The sequence below is a fragment of the Crocuta crocuta genome, unplaced genomic scaffold, assembly GCF_008692635.1.
Source record: "Crocuta crocuta isolate KB4526 unplaced genomic scaffold, BGI_CrCroc_1.0 scaffold271, whole genome shotgun sequence".
NCBI lineage: Eukaryota > Metazoa > Chordata > Mammalia > Carnivora > Hyaenidae > Crocuta > Crocuta crocuta.
In genome coordinates, this window is record NW_027527824.1 from 6,187,979 (window position 1) to 6,207,886 (window position 19,908).

General features: G+C 56.4%; 1 protein-coding gene across 1 annotated transcript in view; it reads left to right on the forward strand.

The window, feature by feature from the left end:
* DSCAML1 (DS cell adhesion molecule like 1) overlaps positions 1-19,908 on the forward strand; it is a 330,897-nt gene that overhangs the window by 255,066 nt on the left and 55,923 nt on the right. The window contains 3 exon segments of the mRNA XM_077777444.1: positions 17,422-17,621; positions 18,142-18,238; positions 18,847-18,975. Of these exon segments, the coding sequence (XP_077633570.1) occupies positions 17,422-17,621; positions 18,142-18,238; positions 18,847-18,975 (426 nt within the window).

The following is a 19,908-nucleotide window of genomic DNA, read 5'->3' on the forward strand; positions in this document are numbered from 1 at the left end:
ACCCAGAGAAACGCAGAGGAAGCACATTTTGTAAATCCAGCCTTGTGAGCATGTGCAACACAAAATCATACACACACACACACACACACACACACGGACACGCTACCTAATTTCAGCCGCCTTGTCACTTCCTTTTGCTTCCTTCCACAGTAAGGCACACGCACACGCCTTTCTCACATCTGCTGTCTCACCAACACCTCGGGTCACATTTTCCCGCTCACCGCACCTCCCTCCCGCCGCCTGCATGTCTCTCGGCACTTCCTCACACAGCCTCAGCTCCGCCACCACCCTCAGCCGCCAGGCTGCCTCCCAGCTGTGCCCTCCCATCCCCCCTCACGCTCATGTGCTCCTTAGATGGCCTTTTCCTGACACACTTTCTGTGTCGCAGACACCTCCTCGTATCCCATGCTCCCCAGTGACCCGCCCCAGCCATGCCAGGGGCCCCGGTGCCGCCCTGAAGGCAGCAAGATGAGAGAAGCAGGGCCAGGGCCAACTGAGGCCCAAGGGCCAGTGGGTATGGGCGGGCCGAGCGCGACAGGGCCTCTGTCTGGGGTTGGAGGGTCTGTGTGCCCTTCTGGAGCAGCCTGCACCATGCTACATGCTGTGCAGCTGCCAGAAGATGTACCTGTGACAGAGTGACAATGCTGAGGAGGAGGGGGTGCGCCCCCGGGGTGGGGCATGGGTGCTCCCAGTTTTCTTGGGGAACTTCCTCCACTGCACACACACAGCCACACTGGTCTAGGTGACCGACCCCTGGCTAGTCCCCTCGCACGTCCCCCGGGGCTGCTCTGCCCTTTCCTCCCCCGTTCTCCCAGGGCCTTCTCGCATCTCACCGCTCTGACTTCAGCTAGAAGGGCACAGGAAGGAAGCGAAGAACTTTTAGGAGCTGGGAACATGGGTCACCAATGAGATCGCCGGAGGGCAAGCTATTCCTGGCCGTCCTGGTCCAACTCAGACACAACACCACCAATGCTCCCCCACCCACTTGCAGAGCTGGCCTCAGAGACCTGCCACAGAGCTGCGAGAAGGCCTGCCATTTCAAGGCCTCCCTCAAAGCCAATTTCCAGGCCTGCCTCAGTGCCTCTAACACCCTCAAGAAAATGTTGACCCAATATGGCTCCACCTTGTGAGACCTGACGCCTTTTTGAACTCTCAGAAGGTAAATTGACCTTAATCCCCACTTGAGGCAAATAGAAGAAAGTAAATAGATCAAAGGGACATACATCATAAACAGCATCCTAGTGTCACATTGGACATTTGTGGTTGGTTTCTGTTGGGGAAAGTCTACACCATTGACCCCTACAGTTGCCAATGACAACTCAGCAGATCTTCACTGAGCACTCCCTAAATCCATCAATAAAACTCTGTGACTAAGAGCACAGACTTCAGAACCAGACAGATCTGGGTTCAAATCCCAGCTCTGCCACCTGAAAGCCGTGAAGTCTTGGACAGCGATCTCTGCAAGCCCCCCTTTCCTTCTTTATTAAGTGTGAGATTATAATACTTTTTATTCATCAGAAAGGTTTACATGAGATATGTGCTTTCAGTAATGAATACAGTACGTGGCACAAAATACACACGCGGTAATCATTAGTAATCATTAGTTTTAGATGCTGAAAATCTGGTGATGAGTAAGACAGAATTGCTGTTTTCAGGGAATTTAGAATCTTGAGGAAGAGGTAGACCTATACTCCAAACGACTATAGTGCCCAAAATGGTAAGTGCCTTCAGAGGCTACAAAGTGATATGAAGAGAATCAGGGATGGAGACATCGATTTTAACTTTGGGGTGAAGGAGGGAGCGTCAAGAAAAGCTCCACAAGAGCAATAGTCTCTAAGTGGGGCTGGAAGAGCTCAATGATTCAGGCAGGAACGGACAGCGGGGCAGGGATTCCATCCCGGAGGAGAAAGCATCACGAGCGCATGGCGACAACGAAGTTCCCGGAGTGTCAGCTGGTGAGCTGGGAGTTTAGGTGCCTGCTAGAGGCTGGGAGGAGGAAGGATGGGGGAAAAATGAAATGCCGTGCTTATGGTTTTTGGAAGCCAAGCATTTTCTTTCTCAGTAGCATGGATTTTTGATACCAGGCAGCAAGCCAGAGTTCCAGGAGCCCAGGGGTCTAACGGGAGCTGATGCTTGCAGAATGGCCATGTAGAGCCTTTCCTCGGGGCCCTGGGTTGCTAAGGGTGTGTTCGAGTGGGTAGGTGTTTTCCAATCCCCGGACATCCTTGTTGGCAACCGACCAGGCCCGATTGGCCCCCAGAGCACTGATGTGAGCTAAGCCCGTGACTACCTGAGCATCCAGTCTAGTCCTGCCACTGTCACAAGGCCAGCACTTAATAGTTTACAAGGCTCTTCCCATGCCTTGCCTGTGAGGTCAGCAGGCAGTAGCTCCTTCTTAAAGAAGGTAGGGCCCTGGATCAAGGTCATTGACAGATATAGTCCCAGCTGAGATGAGAACTTACCTCTGTGAACTCATGGTTTGGTAGAAAGAGCAAAAGATCTGGAGGCAGAAGCCTGGATGCTGATCCTGGCTCCGTGACTCACCAGCCACATCCCCAAGAACCACCCCTTACCTTCTCTGCACCTCGGTTTTCTCCTCTGTACTAGAAGAGGCCGGCACTAGCATCTAGTCGCTAACTGATCCCAGCATCCTCTCCAGCTCAGACGATCTGGGATTCGAGCAGGTGTGTGTGCTCCTTTCAGGATACCAGACCTCCTCCCTGACCCTGGGTGAAAACAAATGTAATTAACAGAAGAAAATACCACATCCAGCTACCTTTTATCTCCTTTTTAAAATGCAAAAGAGAGAAAGAGAGAGATCATGACCAAAAAGGAGAGGAGGAAGCAATCCCTGCTCCAATGGGCACACAGGGAAAAGAACAAACCAGCTTCAAAGGGAGTGCTTTATGGAGAGGCAGGTACAAAGCCAGGCTGCTTAGTGTGGAGTGCAAGGGGCTGGTCGTGTTTTGATGTGGCCACCACTTGGCACTGCCTTCCTGGACTCAGAAGCCCTCTTATGCAGCAGGTGACCTGGTTAGACAAGTTCTATTCTATCCCCCAGACTCTCCTCCGCTTTGTAAAGGCTCCAGTGATTGGGCCAAGGCACAGCCCACGGCCAATTAAACCCACAAGGGCTCTTTGTTTGGTCTGAGTTTTTGATTTGTTTGTTTAGCAAAATGTCAGGCCAATTAAAGCCAGAGCCGCGAGCCCTGCGCAAGCACGCACCCAGCCACACAGTCGTGGGCGGGAGGCGGGAGAGTGCAGGAGTGGGGACTGGGGGGGTGGAGGGAGCCCGCCCTGGGGCGGGAAGTCCCAGGCCTGGCTAGCGGTTGACCGATGGTGCAGCGCAGAAGGCAGGGCGCAAAGTCTGTGTGTCCAGTGACCCAAGATGGTCCTCATTTCAAATGTGCCCAAAGGGAAGTCTTTGTCGAGCAGAAGCGGCACCTCCCGCAGACCCAGTGACCGGGGCTCGGGTCTAGAAGGCCTCCTCTGCCCTCGTTAGCCCCTCCCCTCCCACAGGGCAAGGGGTCCATGGCCAAAGGAAATGACTATCCAGAGCCCACAACTCCCTTTCTGGACTACATTCGAGGGAATGCCCCAGGCTGACTTCTAGGATCTTCCACAGTGTCTTTCTCAACCCGGCCTCCCAAGCCCTGGCCCCTGCCAGCACCATCCCCCTAGGCCTGAGGGATGCCGTCTGCAGGGCATGCGGAAGGTGCCGGGTCGCGTGGATCGGGGTGCGCACACGCGTGCTCAGAAGAGCCCTCCCCGCACCCCAGAGGAAACAGGCAGGAGGCGCCCAAGCACCTGGCCTGAGGTTTCCCCTGCGCTCCCTGGCGGGGGGGCCTGGGTCCTCACCCGCGCAGGCTGGGCCGGCCTTCCCTCCCCTCTGTGGGAACGCCTGCCTCTGGCCTGCCTTGCTGGGGACAACAGGCCAACTGACCCCAGTCCCGTCACACGCGAGGCCGCAGGTCACCCCCTTGGCGCTCCCCTCCGCCCTGCGGAGTCTCCCCGACTGGCTGAGGGGCGGGTAGGATAGGCTCTCTGCTAATTCGGCAAACAGTCAGGGGAGAAGGCACGAAGGCGGGGAGGCAGGTAGCTCGGAGGGCCTGGCCTGCGCCTGATGCTGGCCCTGATGCAGCCCGGGGACTTGGGCGCATTACCTGCCCTGCCCACCCCAGCACCGCTCACCGGCCCGGCCTCAGGGCAGCTGAGGGAGCCCCACCCCGGTCTGTGCCAAGCCTAGGGTCTCTGCAAGCCGGGGGCCTGGCCCCCCCAGCCTCTGGTAAAGGAGGGAGAGAGGGAGGGGAGGGGAGGAGGGAATGGGCCGTTGCGGGATTTCCATGGCAATAAGTATCTGGCTAGCTCTTTGGCCTTATTGATTTTCAACTTCATAGAGTGAGTAGTGGCACTTTGTCTCCTGCTTCCTCAAACAGGGGTGAACAGAGGGGCTGGACACATCCTGTCACCAGGCCTGGCTCCGTCCTGCGCTCCCCACCCCTCAGCCCTCCCCAGGGGGCCCCGGGCTCTCCCCTCCCTGTGCAGGACCCAGGGACGCCAATGAGAATAGATGGCTTGGGGGACAGGAAGGCCCTGAGCAGGGAGACGGGGGCCCTGATCTCTTATCTCAGGGTCCCCCGCTACACCCTGGGTGACCTGGGGCCAGTCACTTCATCTCCCTGGACTCTGTTTGCTCCTCTGTTAAGAGAAATCACCATCCTTCTCTCCCCTTCCCTCAGCCCCTAAGGCGTTAACAGAGCTCAACAAATGGGCCACATTCAGGGGTTCACAGGAAAAAAACAAGTCTGGACCAAAGAAACGTGGGAGATCTTGCTGACCTCAAGGGCCCGCTGTGTCATTGGAGCAAGTCACATCACGTGCCAAACCCAGCCTCCGAAGCATCCTTTGCAGAGGCGTCAGGGTAGAATGACAGTCTCCATGTGGCACAGCCCCTTCCCTGGCCTCTCTTCCCCTCATCACCGTGACAAGCCGGGTCCCCTGACAAGCAGAGGGGACTTTGTCGAAGGGATAGGAGGGATGACTGACCTTGCCCATGTATGACCTTCACTCCCATTGTTTAAGAGCTTGTACTGGGGACATCTTGTGCCCAGGCTCCTTGGGGCCCCATCCCCTCGTTAGAGACTTTCGGCAGTGGTGGCAGCGGTCCTCATGACCGTAAGCACAGGAAAGCGTCCAGATGGGTCTGGGGCTCTAAGGTGTCATTCAAGGCCTTCCTTACGTTCAACCTCAGCAGATCTGATGGACAACAGAATAATGTGCGTCCTACACGCTAATCAAGAGACAGTAAACACTGTGAGACGCAGGGAGCTGGGGTTCACNGAAAGCGTCCAGATGGGTCTGGGGCTCTAAGTGCTCAGTTCACTGGATAAGAGGATGCAGACCAGCAAAGAGCTGAAGTAGGGCCTCCAAACCCCACCCTAAGTGAGCAGCCCGGGTCTGCTTTCCCAGGTATGATCAAAGCCCCTCTGCATGGTAGGAGCAGAGTAAATTGTTGGATCAGTCAAGCAATAAACATGCACTTCCTGATTAGATCACCACTCCTGCCTGCAAGGAACTTACCGGCTAGTGAGGGAGCTGAACAAGGCAAGATCACGTGCAAGGTGTCTGGGGCTATAGGAGCAATGTTCGGTCCCAGAAGGAAAAACCCAGGGTGGACAGACATGGTCAGGCAGAACTTTCTAGAAGAATGGGACTTGAGCCTTACAGAAGAGGTGGTGGAAGGAATAGCGTGAGCAAAGGCCCTGGGGTGGGAGGCCATGAGGAGAACCTCTAATGACAGGGCGGCAGCCTGGGATTAGGGAGAGAGCTCTCGTGGAAACGGGGACACTGAGGTCTGGACGTGATGCTCAGATCTCGAGCAGGGAATCTAACAGCCCCTGCAAAGGAACAAGCCCCTGGTGTTGATGATGGGTTGGACCTAGGAGCCGGGAGAGCCAAGGCTTGAAGCCGAGATGAGAAGCACCGTGGTGCCACTAGCAGAGATGCAGTGGGTGAGAATGGAGAGCAGGTGTGTGCGCTTTGGCCAGGTCAAGGTGGGGTGGCGGGGTGCCCCGAGGTAGCCGGGTGCTGGCTGACACTCACTGCCAGGGATTCTGCCCAGGGCGGCGTGCTGGCCCAGGAGCGACGCCCACGCCCCTCTGGTGACTCACGAGCCACTGTGTGATGGGTGTCCTGTCCCGGGCCAGAAAGGATGAGAGTGGTGGGCAGACCGGAGAGTCCCCGCAGAACCCCTGCCCTGTCCTCAGCGCCTCCAGCCCAGGAGCCCCAGGCTTCCGTCCCGCCTCTCAGGTCTAGAAACTCGAGTCACGGTGAGACAGAGGTGGTGAAGGTATTCTCCAGCGGGTGCCAGCTTGTGCCCAGGCCGGCCGCCAGCCGTTCATCATTCAGCGTCACGGAGCACCCACGGGTGCCTATCCCGGGGTTGTGGGGAGGGGCCGAGTGTGTGCGGCCCTGGAACGCTGTGGCACCCACTTGCCTACAGCCAGCCTGTGCGGGGGGTGGGAGTGTAATGGGGAGCGGGCTCCCCACGGTGCAGGGAGAGGAAAGCCCACGTGGCCTCCCAAGGAAGCCCCCTCTCCTCCCTGGCCCTCGGCGCGAAGGTCTCTCTCCCACCCCGTTTCCCTGTGTTCGGTTCGTAGGACCGCAAACCAGGTGGCTTAAAAACCCAGAAGTGTGTTCTCTCGCAATTCAGGGAGGCTAAAAATGCAAAATCAAGATGTCAGCAGGGCGGCGCTATCTCTGCAGTCTCTGAACAGAGACCCAGGGCCTGCAAAGCCTCAAGTATTTACTGTCTGGCCCTTAATGCCAAACGTTTGCTGACTCCCGGTGCTGGGAGCTCACAGCGACAACCTAGAAGTGCTTTCCAAGTAACAAGAGATGGCGTCACCTCCTTTTAGTTCGGAAAGCGTTCCGATGTTCAGGGTGATTTCAGAGTTGAGTGTTCTCTCATCTCTAAAATGGGAATAAAAATACCTCGCACCTTCTAGGATGGTGGGGAAGGGAGGCGGAGAATTTAATGAGATAACTCATTAATCAAGGCACATGGCACGTAGCAAGCAATCAATAAGTGATAGCTATTTGTATTATTAACTCTCATTTTCCCAATGTTCTGGGGAGAGAAGACCAGAGAGGGGGGAGAAGTGAGTCCCCACCCTGACGTGACACTACTCCCCAGGTCTGCTCTTAGACTCCTCGGCAAGCAGCCAAAGAACTGACTGACCCCATTTTAGAGGTGGAGAAAGCGAGGCCTGGTGGGTCTCCACTGAGACCACCCTGGAGCAGAAGCAGGTTTGCGGTGCAAGTCTCAAAGATCCCACCCTTCCTGACCCCCGCCCCAGCCTGTCACGCGCAGGCACACTGTGCTGGCCGTGGCCGCCCACACACAGGCAGTGGACAGCTAGGGTCCCACGGGCCCCCAGCTCCCCCCGGACATGCCCCCACCACCCCTCAGAGCGGAGCTGATTGCTTCCATGCAATTTGAATTCATCTCATGCTTCAGGTGGAGCTTGGCTAATCAGGGGCGACATGAAGCCCAAGTGGGTGCAATCAAATTAACAACGCCAGCGCCCCGGCTCTTTAAGAAGGGAGAAAACAAAGCAGGCACCAGAAGGCACCCCCCCACCCCAACCAGCTCTTCCCTGGGGAAGCCCAGAGCTGCTGCCTGGCTGAGCTCAAAGAGCTGCCACCCGCCCGGCCGCCACCCCACGTGCCAACAATGCCCCTTTGTGGCAGCTTATCTCACACCGCCACACAGGGCTCCGTTCTTGTGTGCTTGTCACGATCTTGTTAACAAGGAGGAGACACAAGCCTTGAGGGGGAGGGAGGGGAGTGGGCTGGATCGGAGGAAGGAGGGGCCCACTCACCTCAAATGGGTACATGTAATCCTTCCAGAAACAAAAGATGAGAGCTGCTGAGCCAGGAGGCTCCTTTCTCCTCTGACAAATGGATTTACAGAGCTNATCCAAAAAAGTATTCTAGCGTGCCCAGAGCATCCTAACTAGGGAGAAGCTCTGTGCAAATCCCAGTTAGACTCTCAGAAGGACTTCCTGGAAAAGTAAAGTTTCCTTGAAGATAGTAAAGAAGAGCATGACTTTGCTGTCATTTCTCCAGTCCTACTGGCTCTTAAGATTGTCCTTCCCATGGGGGCGCCTGGGTGGCTTAGTCGGTTAAGCGTCCGACTTTCGCTTAGGTCATGATCTCGCGGTTNAGAAGGACCAGGGGGCATCTTCTAGAAGGGAAGGTGGAAGATGAGGGCCATCAAGTTCTGCGGTTCTTCCCCAAATCATGTGTGAGAATCCCCACTGCCCCACCCTATACCGATTAAATCAGAGCCTCTGAGCGTGGGGACCGTGCGGTAAGAATTGTCTCGAAGGTCTCCAGGTAATTCGTATGTGCAGCCAGTCTGAGGACCTCCTGAGCCCTCTCCCCCTGGCCTCCCACCGAGGAGAACAGACTGGCCCGACCCTTAGTATCCTGGTTCCCAGACCAATCTTCTCCCCCCAAAACGTAACTGCATTTCTCTTCAAAGAAGCTGGGCTCTTTGCCCCCCACCCCCGTCCTGGCGACCCGGTCGCCTGTCTACTGCCCTTCTCTGGCCAGTGTCGCATCGTGGGTAAAACCACAGGCACCTGGGATAAGTCCTGGCTCTGCCACTTACTAGCTGTGCGACCTCGGGCAGTTTACTTCTCCGAGCCTCAGTTTCCCCTTTTGAAAAGCGGGAACCAAACTAAGGTGGTCGTGAGGGTGACATGAGTTTGTGCACGTGACGGTGCAGCCCTCAGGAACGTAAAACACTGTGAGGACTACACACTCCTGCCCAGGGATGGGATGGAGCGGTGCCCCGTCCCTCCTCTCGGAATGCGACGCTCCGTGCCTTTTTCACGTGTTACCCGGCCTCTCCCAACAGCCGGTGGCATTCTCGTTCTGTCTCTTCCACATTCCCCTTCCCACACACACTGTTCCTGTCCTTTGGGTATTCATAACTGACTCTTCCCTCCCTGGGGACTTGGGGACTCGTCAGAAACACCAGCTGAGCCCCACTCACCAGGCGGAAGAGAGGGAGGGAGACGGAGAGGGTGCCTGACTCACCGCCAGCCCCACCTGGCCTCACCTGGCCTCCTGGCCCCACCGGCTCAGCCCGGCTCCAGATTCCAGGCTCCTTCTGCTCTCCTGGGGATTCATCGGCATGACTTCAACCCCACGCAGCTCCCCACTCTTGGGACAAAGCCCAGAGAGGGAGAAAAATTGAGCAGGCAGAAGAAGGCTGGACTGGAACCAAAGGAAAGGGAGCTGATGAATTGTCAGGGGACTTGGGGTTTGGTCTCCTTCCTGCCACTCAGCAGCTGTGTGACCTTAGACAAACCCCTTAACGTCTCTGAGCCTCCGCTTCCTCACCGGGAATGTAGGGGCTAAGACCTCCAGGCTCCATCCTTAATAAGAATGAAGCTCCTTGTGGGGGCGCCTGGGTGGCTTAGTCGGTTAAGCGTCCGACTTTCGCTTAGGTCATGATCTCACGGTTCGTGGGTTCGAGCCCCGCGTCGGGCNACAAGGGAGGGGCCAGCCAGATGCCGAGTTTACAAGCCCCATGGCAGAGTCGAGGGGCACCAGAACTCCATCACCAAGCCTGGGGCTGGTGGGGAGGTCTGTGGATGCTGGGGGTGAGCCAGGAAGCCGAGCTGTCTCACGGTGTTTTAAAAATCTATCAGCCTCTCACATCAAATTAAAATGTAAATAGCAGCTGGTCCGGGCAGGACCTCGGGGGTGACAAGAGCCGGGCCTGCGAGTAATTTCACAGACGGGAACCGGTTACATCGGATTCTGACAACTGTCTTGTTTCTGAAATTGATTTCCTCTCCCCTCGGCTTGCTGCCCCAGGAGGGTCCCGGAGCGAGGGGAGGGGGGGATTCCGCTCAGCCTGGTGCCTTCCTCCTCCCCGTGATGCCTGCCAAGGAGGCCCCAGCGGAACCAGGAGGAGAAAATCTGAAATTTAGGCACAGCTGGAAGGCGGTGGCCTGGGCGCCGGAGGCCCGGCAAGGTTCCTCCCCGCCCTGGAGTGAGCCTGATTGTGGACCCAAGCTGGGGGGCCCGAGCACTGGCAGGGAACAGGAGGGGCGCCCTGTGTGGGGGAGCTTTCCACGGGTGTGCGGAGCCTGAACAGAGAGGCTTCCTCCCTGGGGAGTCTCACAGCCAGAGACCAGGATGCCAGGACACTGCAGTCTAAGACACGTACCGTGCCAGGGACGCCCTATGTCCATAGGAGGGACAAGTGCAATGATGGGCAGCATCAGGGAAGGGAAGTCATCTGTGGCCTCTACGGAGTTTCTCTGATTTGGCCGTGCACAGTGCCAGGCACCGTACCGGGCGCTGGGGCTGTGAAGCTTTGGACCCAACTGGCTCAGTTCACACAGGACTCCCTATAGAACCTCGGGGAAGCGGCCGCCCTCTCCCTCCCCACCTAAAGGGGCTGTATTGCAGGGAGCTGTGTATTAGAGGTGGCTGGCCTACATGGGTCTCCTTGATGCCTCTCCGCCCAGCCCCTCACTGCTCCCAAGTCCCCAGAGAATCTCCCCCTGCACCCCTCTTTGCAAAAAGAAATTAGGTTTTCCTGGCTGTTAATTGAATTACACTGCAGGAAAGCAGAGAAATTGTATCTCATTAAAGCCTCCTGTGTCCTCTTGACGCATCATGTTGCCTCTGTGGCTGCTATTAGCATTTGTCACACAGGACTGGGCCCTGCGCATACAGTCCCTCCTTCTAGTCCCCTGCTGGGCCTCCGAAGCTGCAGTCCCTGATGCCTGCCCGGGAGCGTCCTGCTGCGGCTGCTCTGCGCAGAGGAGCCCTGGCTCTTCGGTGCGGGCCAAATCCCCCATTCCCAAGCCGGATATTGTGTGCAGGCATGGCAGACAGACTGCAAGAGGCGGCCGTCCCCTGCAACCACAGTCGCGGGGGCGTAGACAGGGAAGGATTCTGGAAGCCTCGGTCTCCTCGTTTGAAAAATGGGGATGATAAGACTTCTCGTGGTTGTTGCTGAGGGAGGTCACTGAGCGGTAAGCCAAGAGGCAAAGCACCCAGCTTACTGCCCGCTCCGTCATGGGCACCACGGGCCCGGGGAGGCCGTGGGGCTTAGCGAAGACACACGTCAGGGCCCGGGCTTTGGAGCCGGGAAGAGAGACAGGACCTACCTCGCATGAGTTAATTCAGTTAACGTAGTAGAATACCACCAGCACGTGGTAGAGGGTGAGTTCCCAGGAAAAGGTAATCACAAAAGTCTGTGTGTGTGTGTGTGTGTGTGTGTGTGTGTGTGTAGAGGGTGGGTGCACTCATGTAATGCAGGGCCGTGGGTAGATGTGCCTTAGACCACCACATCAGGGTATTGACAAGCGAGCAGCGGCCACGGCATGTTATGTGTACGGGACACCAGGTAGGAGTCTACGGTAAGGATGCCAGCGCACAGGCAGTGTGGACGACTGTGTTTGTGACTTTGGGGTGTGTTCTTATCACTGCGTGTGTGTTTGTCGTGTATTTGTGCTCCTGTAGGTAAGTGACTGAACATGGAACGTCTGTCTAGGGAATCCTTTGTGGGGGGAGAGGCTCTGCCATCCACCCAGAAAGCCCTCTGGGGCACAGAGCCGTGAGGGTTCAGGTTCAATCGTGTTAGTGATGGAGAGTCAGTGGAGCGGAGAGACCTTGTGCTCCAGAGCAAGAGGCAAGGGGGGAGGCGGAGGGAAGAGGGGAGCAGATGGGGCCAGGCACCTGCTGCCCTGTCCGCCCCTCGATGAGGGGCAGCCCTGTTAAGCCCGTCTGTCCAGCAGCCAGAGGGCTGAGGCCCCCAGTTTGTGGGCACAGGAGGGCAGTGTGGCCCGTGGAGGCCGGGGACGAGGCTGGCGAAGGGGCGCAGCGGCAGCGTTCTGTGCTCTCGTGTTGGCAGGAAGCTGTGTGAGGCAGAGAGAAGAGAGGGGGCAGGCTCTCCGCTTCTGGCCCAGGACAGAGGGCTGCAGACCCCTGCGTGCAAGGGGAAGAGGAGGGTGGGTCAGAGAACTGCCCCCCAAAGCAGGGAGCCCGATTCCCAGACCGTCTCTCCCTCTCTCCAGAGTCCCAGACACTCCCAAGGCCAAGGTCCTCCTGGCCCACGTGGGTTCCCCCTGCTTTGCCCAAGGTTGCCTACTTCCAGTGCCGGGCTTCACTGCCTCCCATTCCAACACTTTCCCTAAGCAGCAAAAACTACCAGAAAGTTCTGTCTAGGCCAAGCAGGACATCCGTCCTTCATCCCCCTCCCTGCAAGTTACAGATCTCGGGTTTGCGGCCACCCTTCAGATCGCACGGTTTGCAGTGTGCCCAGCTTCCTGGCCCCGCTGCAGCTCGTCAGCGTGCTCCGTCAAGGGGAGCGTCCGGAACGAGCCCTCGTGTTTCACGAGTCGTCTGGGGCCGACTGTGTAACGCTGAAGAACTGGGGGATCACTCCCCCAGCGCTGTGTTACCACGCACTGCTGTTCCCTAGAGGTGTGACTGAGCGAATCACATCCCTGTACGGCCTCAGTTTCTTCGTTTGTAGAAAGAAGGGTCTGGGTCCCTCGACAAGAACAAAATCAAGTCACTTGCGTAATTAGAACTCTTCTCATTGTCCCACATTCAAAAACTAAAGAGAAACAACTGCGATTCGTTGTAATAGTGTGCAGTTGACTCTTGAACAATGCGGGGGGTATGGGTGCCAACCCCTCAAAACAGCAAAAATTCCGAACATAACTTTTGACTCCCCCAGAACTTAACCACTAATCACCTACTGTTGACCAGAAGCCTACCATTAACATAAACAGTCTATTAACACATACTTTGTATGTCCTGTGCATTAGAGACCGTGTCCTTAACAATGAAGTCACCTAGAGAAAAGAAAATGTTATTAAGAAAATCATAAGGGAGAGAAAATACATTTACAGTGCTGGCTGTATTTATTTTTTAACATCTGCCTATAAGTGGACCCTTGCAGTTCAAACCTGTGTTGTTCAAGAGTCAACTGTATCTTATTTAACTCAGTGTCTCTAAATTATAAACATGTAACCAATATAAAATTCTTAATGATACATTTTACATTATCTTATTTCTTCCTACGGTTTTTAATGTTTTTTTAAATTTATTTCTGAGAGAGAGAGAGAGACAGCATGAGCAGGGGAGGGTCAGAGAGAGAGGGAGACGCAGAATCTGAAGCAGGCTCCAGGCTCTGAGCTGTCAGCACAGAGCCCGACGCGGGGCTCGAACCCACGAACCATGAGATCATGACCTGAGCCAAAGCTGGACGCTTAACTGACTGAGCCACCCAGGCGCCCCAGTGTTTTTGAGGCCCAGGGTGTGTGGCGCGCTTACAACGCGCCTCAGTTTCTGGGAGCCACATTTCAAGCACCCACATTTCAAGTTACATGTGGCTGGTAACTACCATATCGAACATTACGTGCGTTCAGCAAGTCGAGGGCCCTGCGACTCTGTGGGACAGCCTAGCAAGTGACATATTAAGACGCGCATGGGTTTATCTGCTGGTTGTTTTGAAACGGGAGAGGGAGGGGCATGAGAGCCCTAGGGTGGGACTAGTGCCCAGGTTTCTCGAGCAGCTGCTAGGTGGCAGGCCCTTTGAATATATGGACTTATTGGCCCCCGTAACAACTCTGCGGGGAGGTGGCCTCTCTTCATACCGCGGGTGATGAACTTGAAGTTGACCAAGGCTACCTGCTTGGTTGAAGACACAAGTAGAACCCAAGCCTGCCTGGCCCTCAATGCCTTCAAGCTGGGTGGGGAGCCACCGAAGAGCCTCCTCTTCTTCGATGGGCTCCTCTGAACATGCTCTGAGCTTTGAGGCTGTGAGGAGACCTTTGGGTTGGACTGCGTGACAATCACTACAATAACCGTGGTGAAAGGAATCCACCCCTGCCCCAGGTGTCGTTGTTACTCAGGGCTGAAGGACCAAGTGGGCTCTGAGACCTGTCCGGGATCTCTGGAGGTCCTCCTGTCTCTAGTTGCCCCCATGTCTATCTCTTTAAACAAACATGATTGGGAAGACTTCCACAGGTGGGACTGGCATGTATGGATGCACAGGTTGTGCACTGCTCAAAGGTGCATAGCCTAAGGGGCAAGTGGAGTCTGATACTTAGGTCTTTTTCCTCTGGCCAGACTATGGTTCTTTGCACCAGGTTGCATCCAGCCAGAGGGGTATCTTATCAAGGCACACACACGCCCTGGAGAGGCTAGGGCAGCCCTGCCTGGAGAACAAAACAGGGATTACTGCAAGTTTCTTGTTCTGGTGCAGAGCCTTGAAGCCCTCCTGCCAGAAAAGGACTCTTCCTTCCCCCAACTTTCTCAAACCTCTGACCTATGCTGAGGCTTAACCCTGCTCCCTCTCCCCATATGCCTATGTGCACACAGATATGTGTGTGCGTACACACTCACACACACACACACACACACACACACACAAATTCCCCCCTGCATGGACTTTCCCCAGCTCCTCTGTGGCTTCAGCAACATCTCAGGAGCCTGACTCTTCTTCCCCAGGAAGGTGTCAGGGCTTGGCCCACTCAAGGGTCCCCAGCCCCCGTCGCTGGCCATTCACTGTGGGGAGAGCAGAGATAGCCCATGTGCCCCTGCCCCCACACCCCTGCATTTCAATCCTTCAGGAAAAAAAAAAAAATGGAGGCATCTGCAATGCAAGGCCTGACTTGTTGATGTAAAATCTCACTCTATATTCTACCCAGGTTTATACGAGTGAATTATGCAAATCTTTGATGGAAAATATTCCTCCACACATCCTTGAGAGTGTAAAACCTTAGTCAATAATTCATACTTGGATGTCTCTGACTGCAGGCTTTTTCTTCATTATAACTTGCACCTCGTTATTTGTCTTTCGTGTTTTATTGTATATCCTGGTGTAATGCTGTGCATTATAAAATTTATCTGCTTCATTATTTGATGAGCTAGGGCTGGGGATTGTGCTCAGAAGCTGGTGCAGGGGCTGGGTCGGGGGCCAGGGGGGGCCTCAGTATCAAGTCCCATGTGACAGAGGACAGAGGCGGTGGCTGGCTGCATGGTGTGATTTCAGGGACACCAGACACCACCCTTCACCCCCCACACCAGTTTCAAATGACTCCTCACCCACCGACGGGTGTCTCAGGTCACATCATCATTACGTGATGTCCTTTGTCCTTAGAAGTCAGGTGACCCTGGAGAGTTGCTGGGAAGAACTTTGAGTAGGTCTTTAAAACTGGCAGGGAGAGGGGCGCCTGGGTGGCTTAGTCGGTTAAGCATCCGACTTTCGCTTAGGTCATGACCTCGCGGTTCGTGGGTTCGAGCCCCGCATCGGGCTCTGTGCTGACTGTCAGCTCAGAGCCTGGAGCCTGTTTCAGTCTGTGACTCCCTCTCTCTCTGACCCTCCCCTGCTCATGCTGTCTCTCTCTCTCTCTCCTAGAAATAAATAAAAACCATTAAAAAAAATTTTTTAAACTGGCAGGGAGAGAAATCTTGAGGACACTGGAAGGGAAAGAAAGGATCAGCCCCTGTCATGGAGCAGGGACACGGTGCCCCAGGGGGGAGCCAGGGGGTGGTTGGACAGAGGAGACTGGAAGCCCTCTTGCAAGGTTGTCCAAGCAGGCCGTTGATGGGGTATGATGAGCTGGGTGTCTGGTCTGCTGAATTTAGTGTGAGGAGGGTCCTCTCCCCACCATGGGTGGAGGTGGAAGGTGGGGTGAGGTCTGATTCTTACCGCCAACCACTGCCCAGCCCAATCTGTGTGCTCCAGAATGGCTGATGGGCTAATGGGCACCCCACAGGCTGAGAGCCACTGTGTCCTGTACCCAGACAGGCAGGTTTTCCCAGGAAGGTGGTGCGGAAGAGGCAAGGGCAAGGACAGTCTTGCAGGTGCATCAGACCCCTTAGCTTCCCGGGGTCTGCCCTGCATACTCTGCCTCTGATCTAGCAGCTTCCGTTGCCTGGGGTACCCTTTCCTGCCCATTGAAGTCCCTCTATGTCCGACGTGCCTTTCCCCAGCACAGTGCTTACCGTACTGTGCCAGGATCGCCAGTCTTGTCTGTGCTCGCCGCCTACCATGAAACTCCTTGAGATCCGATTTGTCCTATTCCTTGCTGGACCCCAGGTCAAAGCCTGGAGCATAACAGGTGCTCAATAAATGCTTGTTGAATGGATACCCCTCAGTCAAAGGTAATTTCAAGCGCCTATGCCATTACATGGCCCTGCGGCAGGCTTGGGGGACACGCACGATGTGAGACAGGGTCCTTGCCTCCTGGGAGGAGGGGGAGAGGGGAAGGGGAGAGAGACACCCACAGGAGTGGGAACACCATGAAAATGTGGAAGATCTGGGGAGTATTGCACAGAGGTATTGGGAGAAATTACCTATGTAATTACCAAGGTGCTCAGGCCCAGGAGAGGGTCAAGATCTAGATGCTTCCCTTCAGGGCCCTGGGAGGGGTCTCCTGATGGCCAGCTGGGGCCTCGGTGGCTTCGTGATGATTTTCTCAGCTCATTGGTGGTGGCGGGGCAGGGGAGAGACCTGTCAGCGCTGCTTGAGGGACCTTAATAATGGTGATGTTCCGCAGGGTTTTCTGTTGCATTTTGTTTGGACGAGCGGGGCGCTTCCCAGCTGTTGGAGAGGAGTAGAGCTGCTGAGCTGAGGCATGGATAGAGCCTGAGCCATGGGCACAAAGCGGACGCCCCAGGGCTTTAGAGCAGGGCTCGTAACTAACCTGGGGTCCAGAGACCACCCTGCCCCCAGAAAGTCCATCAGTCTGATCCAAGGGGTCTATGAATTTGCATAGGAGAAGGGAGCACATCTTTTTTCCCGCTAACGTAAAGCTGAAATGGAGCATCACGTTCCATTTTGAATATAGGCAGCACAGCCCCAGCGGCAGAAACTCACAGGAGCCTTCCTACCACACTCCTGCATGCACGCTCGTTGCTGCTACAGACTCGTGCTGATGTAACTCAGCACCAGACCGTATTTGATAAAAAGTAATAAGAAACATATACTGATATGTGATATACGATATGAAAAGTTTGCTTTTGAAGGTTTTAATATTTGTATAACCACACTTCAATGTATCTGGTCTCCTTCCTAGTTCTGTACATACTGTGCATTTTAAAACGTGCTGCGGAGGGGTCCAGGGAATATAGAAATCCCTGGTGAAGAGACAGGCCACTCCAGTCATGGGTGGGGAGGGGGAAAAGAGGACAGGCAAGTGGCTTTTTCCGACAGCCCCCCATGACCTTTAACAGACCCCATCCCTGGAGCTGAGGCGCTCGGCCGTGGAGGGGCGGTGGGGGTGGGGCCTCTGCACAAGGCACACGCCCCTCCCCCCAGGCTGGCCGCCCCCCCTCACTGGGGCCTCCCGCACCTCCTCCCCTCCTCAGTCCCGGCCATGATCACCTCGCACCCCAACACCACCATCGCCATCAAGGGTCACGCCAAGGAGCTCAACTGCACAGCGAGGGGTGAGCGGCCCATCATCATCCGCTGGGAGAAGGGGGACACGGTCATCGACCCCGACCGAGTCATGCGGTACGCCATCGCCACCAAGGACAATGGCGACGAGGTGGTCTCGACGCTGAAGGTGAGCACCCACGCCCCAGTCTGGACCCCAACTCTCTGAAAGTGGGGAGCCCGCAATTTTACGTCTGTCTCTAATGGAGGTAAATGGGGATCTGGGAGACCCTTACGTCACCACAGAAGGCACCTTCCCCTTCCTACCTACTTCCCTTCTTCGTTCAGGGAACCTCACTCTACTTCCTTCCTGACAACCCCACAGCCATTAAATGTGTGGAACCCTCAGCCCTTCCCCCCATTCTGAGACCCCTTCGCCCCTTTCCCCCACTCTCCTGGGGTCCCTCGGCCCCTTTCTTTCTCCCCTCTGGGTCCCCTCAGCCCCTCCCTGCATGGACTCCTCCATACCTCCACCATTAGAACTTTCTGGGAAGAGGAGCCCTTGACAGAGCCCTTGTGGGTCCCGTTCCCAGAAGAGTGGCCTTGCTGACCCCCACTAGAGTGAGCCCCCTTTAGCAGACCGGCTCTAAAGCACTCTCCCCGTTTCCTCCCTCTCTCCCCATCCTCCTGCCCTGCGGGCCACCTCCCAGCTCAAGCCAGCTGACCGTGGGGACTCTGTGTTCTTCAGCTGCCACGCCATCAACTCATATGGGGAGGACCGGGGCTTGATCCAACTCACTGTGCAAGGTACCCTCACCTGCCCCTGCCTCACCTGCCCCGCCCTCCCCTGGGGAGCCAGGTGCCCGCGCCCAGCTTCACCCCAAGAACAGGGCCATCGCCCATATGTGGTGGAGAATGACAGGAAGTGGGCTCCCAGAAGAGCCTTCCTCCGCTCTCCCTTCCGGCCAGAGTGGGGCCCTTCCAGGCACACTTCAGACAGCACGGTTCACACTGACCACCATCACTGTGGAACACGTTGCTGCTTCCAGAAGTGGGGGCACCTGGGTTTGTGGGCCCGGACCCTGGAGGAGACGAGGGCAGGGAGAGTCCGCTGGGAAAAGTCGGGAGCTCTTCATGGACCACAAACAGGCTCTCAGGTCAGGGGCAAGGGCCTGCCCTCCCCCAGGCCAGGGAAGAGAGGGGGGACAAAGCAGGGGACCAGCTTAGCCCCCCCCACCTCTGAGCGCCCCCGCTGGGCCTCCCCCTACCCGCCTTGCCCTAACCCCTGGGTTCAGACCACAGTTGACACCAGTCCCCGGGACACAGCGGAACCCGGGTCTTCTCTGGAGGTAGGCAGGAGGCCACACTCTCTGCTGCCGTCCTCACGTCTGCTCCTTCCGTCTGCCGCTCCCCAGAGCCCCCTGACCCCCCAGAGCTGGAGATCCGGGAGGTGAAGGCCCGGAGCATGAACCTGCGCTGGACCCAGCGATTCGACGGGAACAGCATCATCACGGGCTTCGATATCGAATACAAGAACAAATCAGGTAGGGTGAGGGCTCGGCCTCCCGTGGCCCTGTGCCCGTGCTCTGCCCGTACCGCCCCCCGCCCCCCGCACTGGGAGTGTCCCCGGGCCTCAGAGCTGCCCACCTGACACACAGCAGCAGCCGCCAGGGCACAGGCCCCTGCGGCTCCCTAAGGCCGGGGCTCTGGCTGGGCTAAGAGCTCTGTGAGAGGAGCAGACGAACACCCAGTTGATGGGGAGGGAGTGGCCAGCCCTTCTTTCCAGAACTGTCCCCAGGCCAAGGCCAACAAGGTGGTCTGACTTAAAATAGTTTAAAGGCCCAGAGGCAAGGGGCTATGGGCTGTGTCTGTGAGGTCAGAGGCATCATGGATTTGACTGGGTCATCTGGGCACTCCTGGCCTGGGGTGATGGGGATGCTTGGGGGGTCAGAGAGCTGGTCCTTGCTGGTCTCTAGGAAAAACCTAGATCTAAATTTTGTCCTCCGGGACCCCTTCAGAGCTCTCCCCTAGGACCCTAGCTAGCACCTTGCAACTGCCTCCCACTGTGACGCCCTGCAGAGCAGAGTGACGAGGGCCCCCGGGTCTCTGGGGAAGTGGGGGGCCCCTGGTCAGGGGACAGGAAATGGCAAGGAGGGGGCCTCATAAGGGGCAGGAGGCCTGGGGTGGACGGAGCCACGGAGTTGCTGCAAGGGCTCATGCTTATGTCTGTGTGACTGTCTCTGGAAGGTACATGAGAATTGGGCCAGCAGGGTCGCCCCGAGAGGGCACCTGGGTGGCCCCCATGTGGGAGTGCGAGGCAAGCCTACTTCTCAGTCTGGCTGCTTCGGGACCTTTAGCATTCACATGAGCCTATGTCAGCTTTTCAGAAACAATTTAAAAATGAAATGCAAAAAAAAAAAAAAAAAAAAAGCCTGGAGAACTCAGCCCTGCCCAGCCCCCCTTCCTCTGCCAGCTCC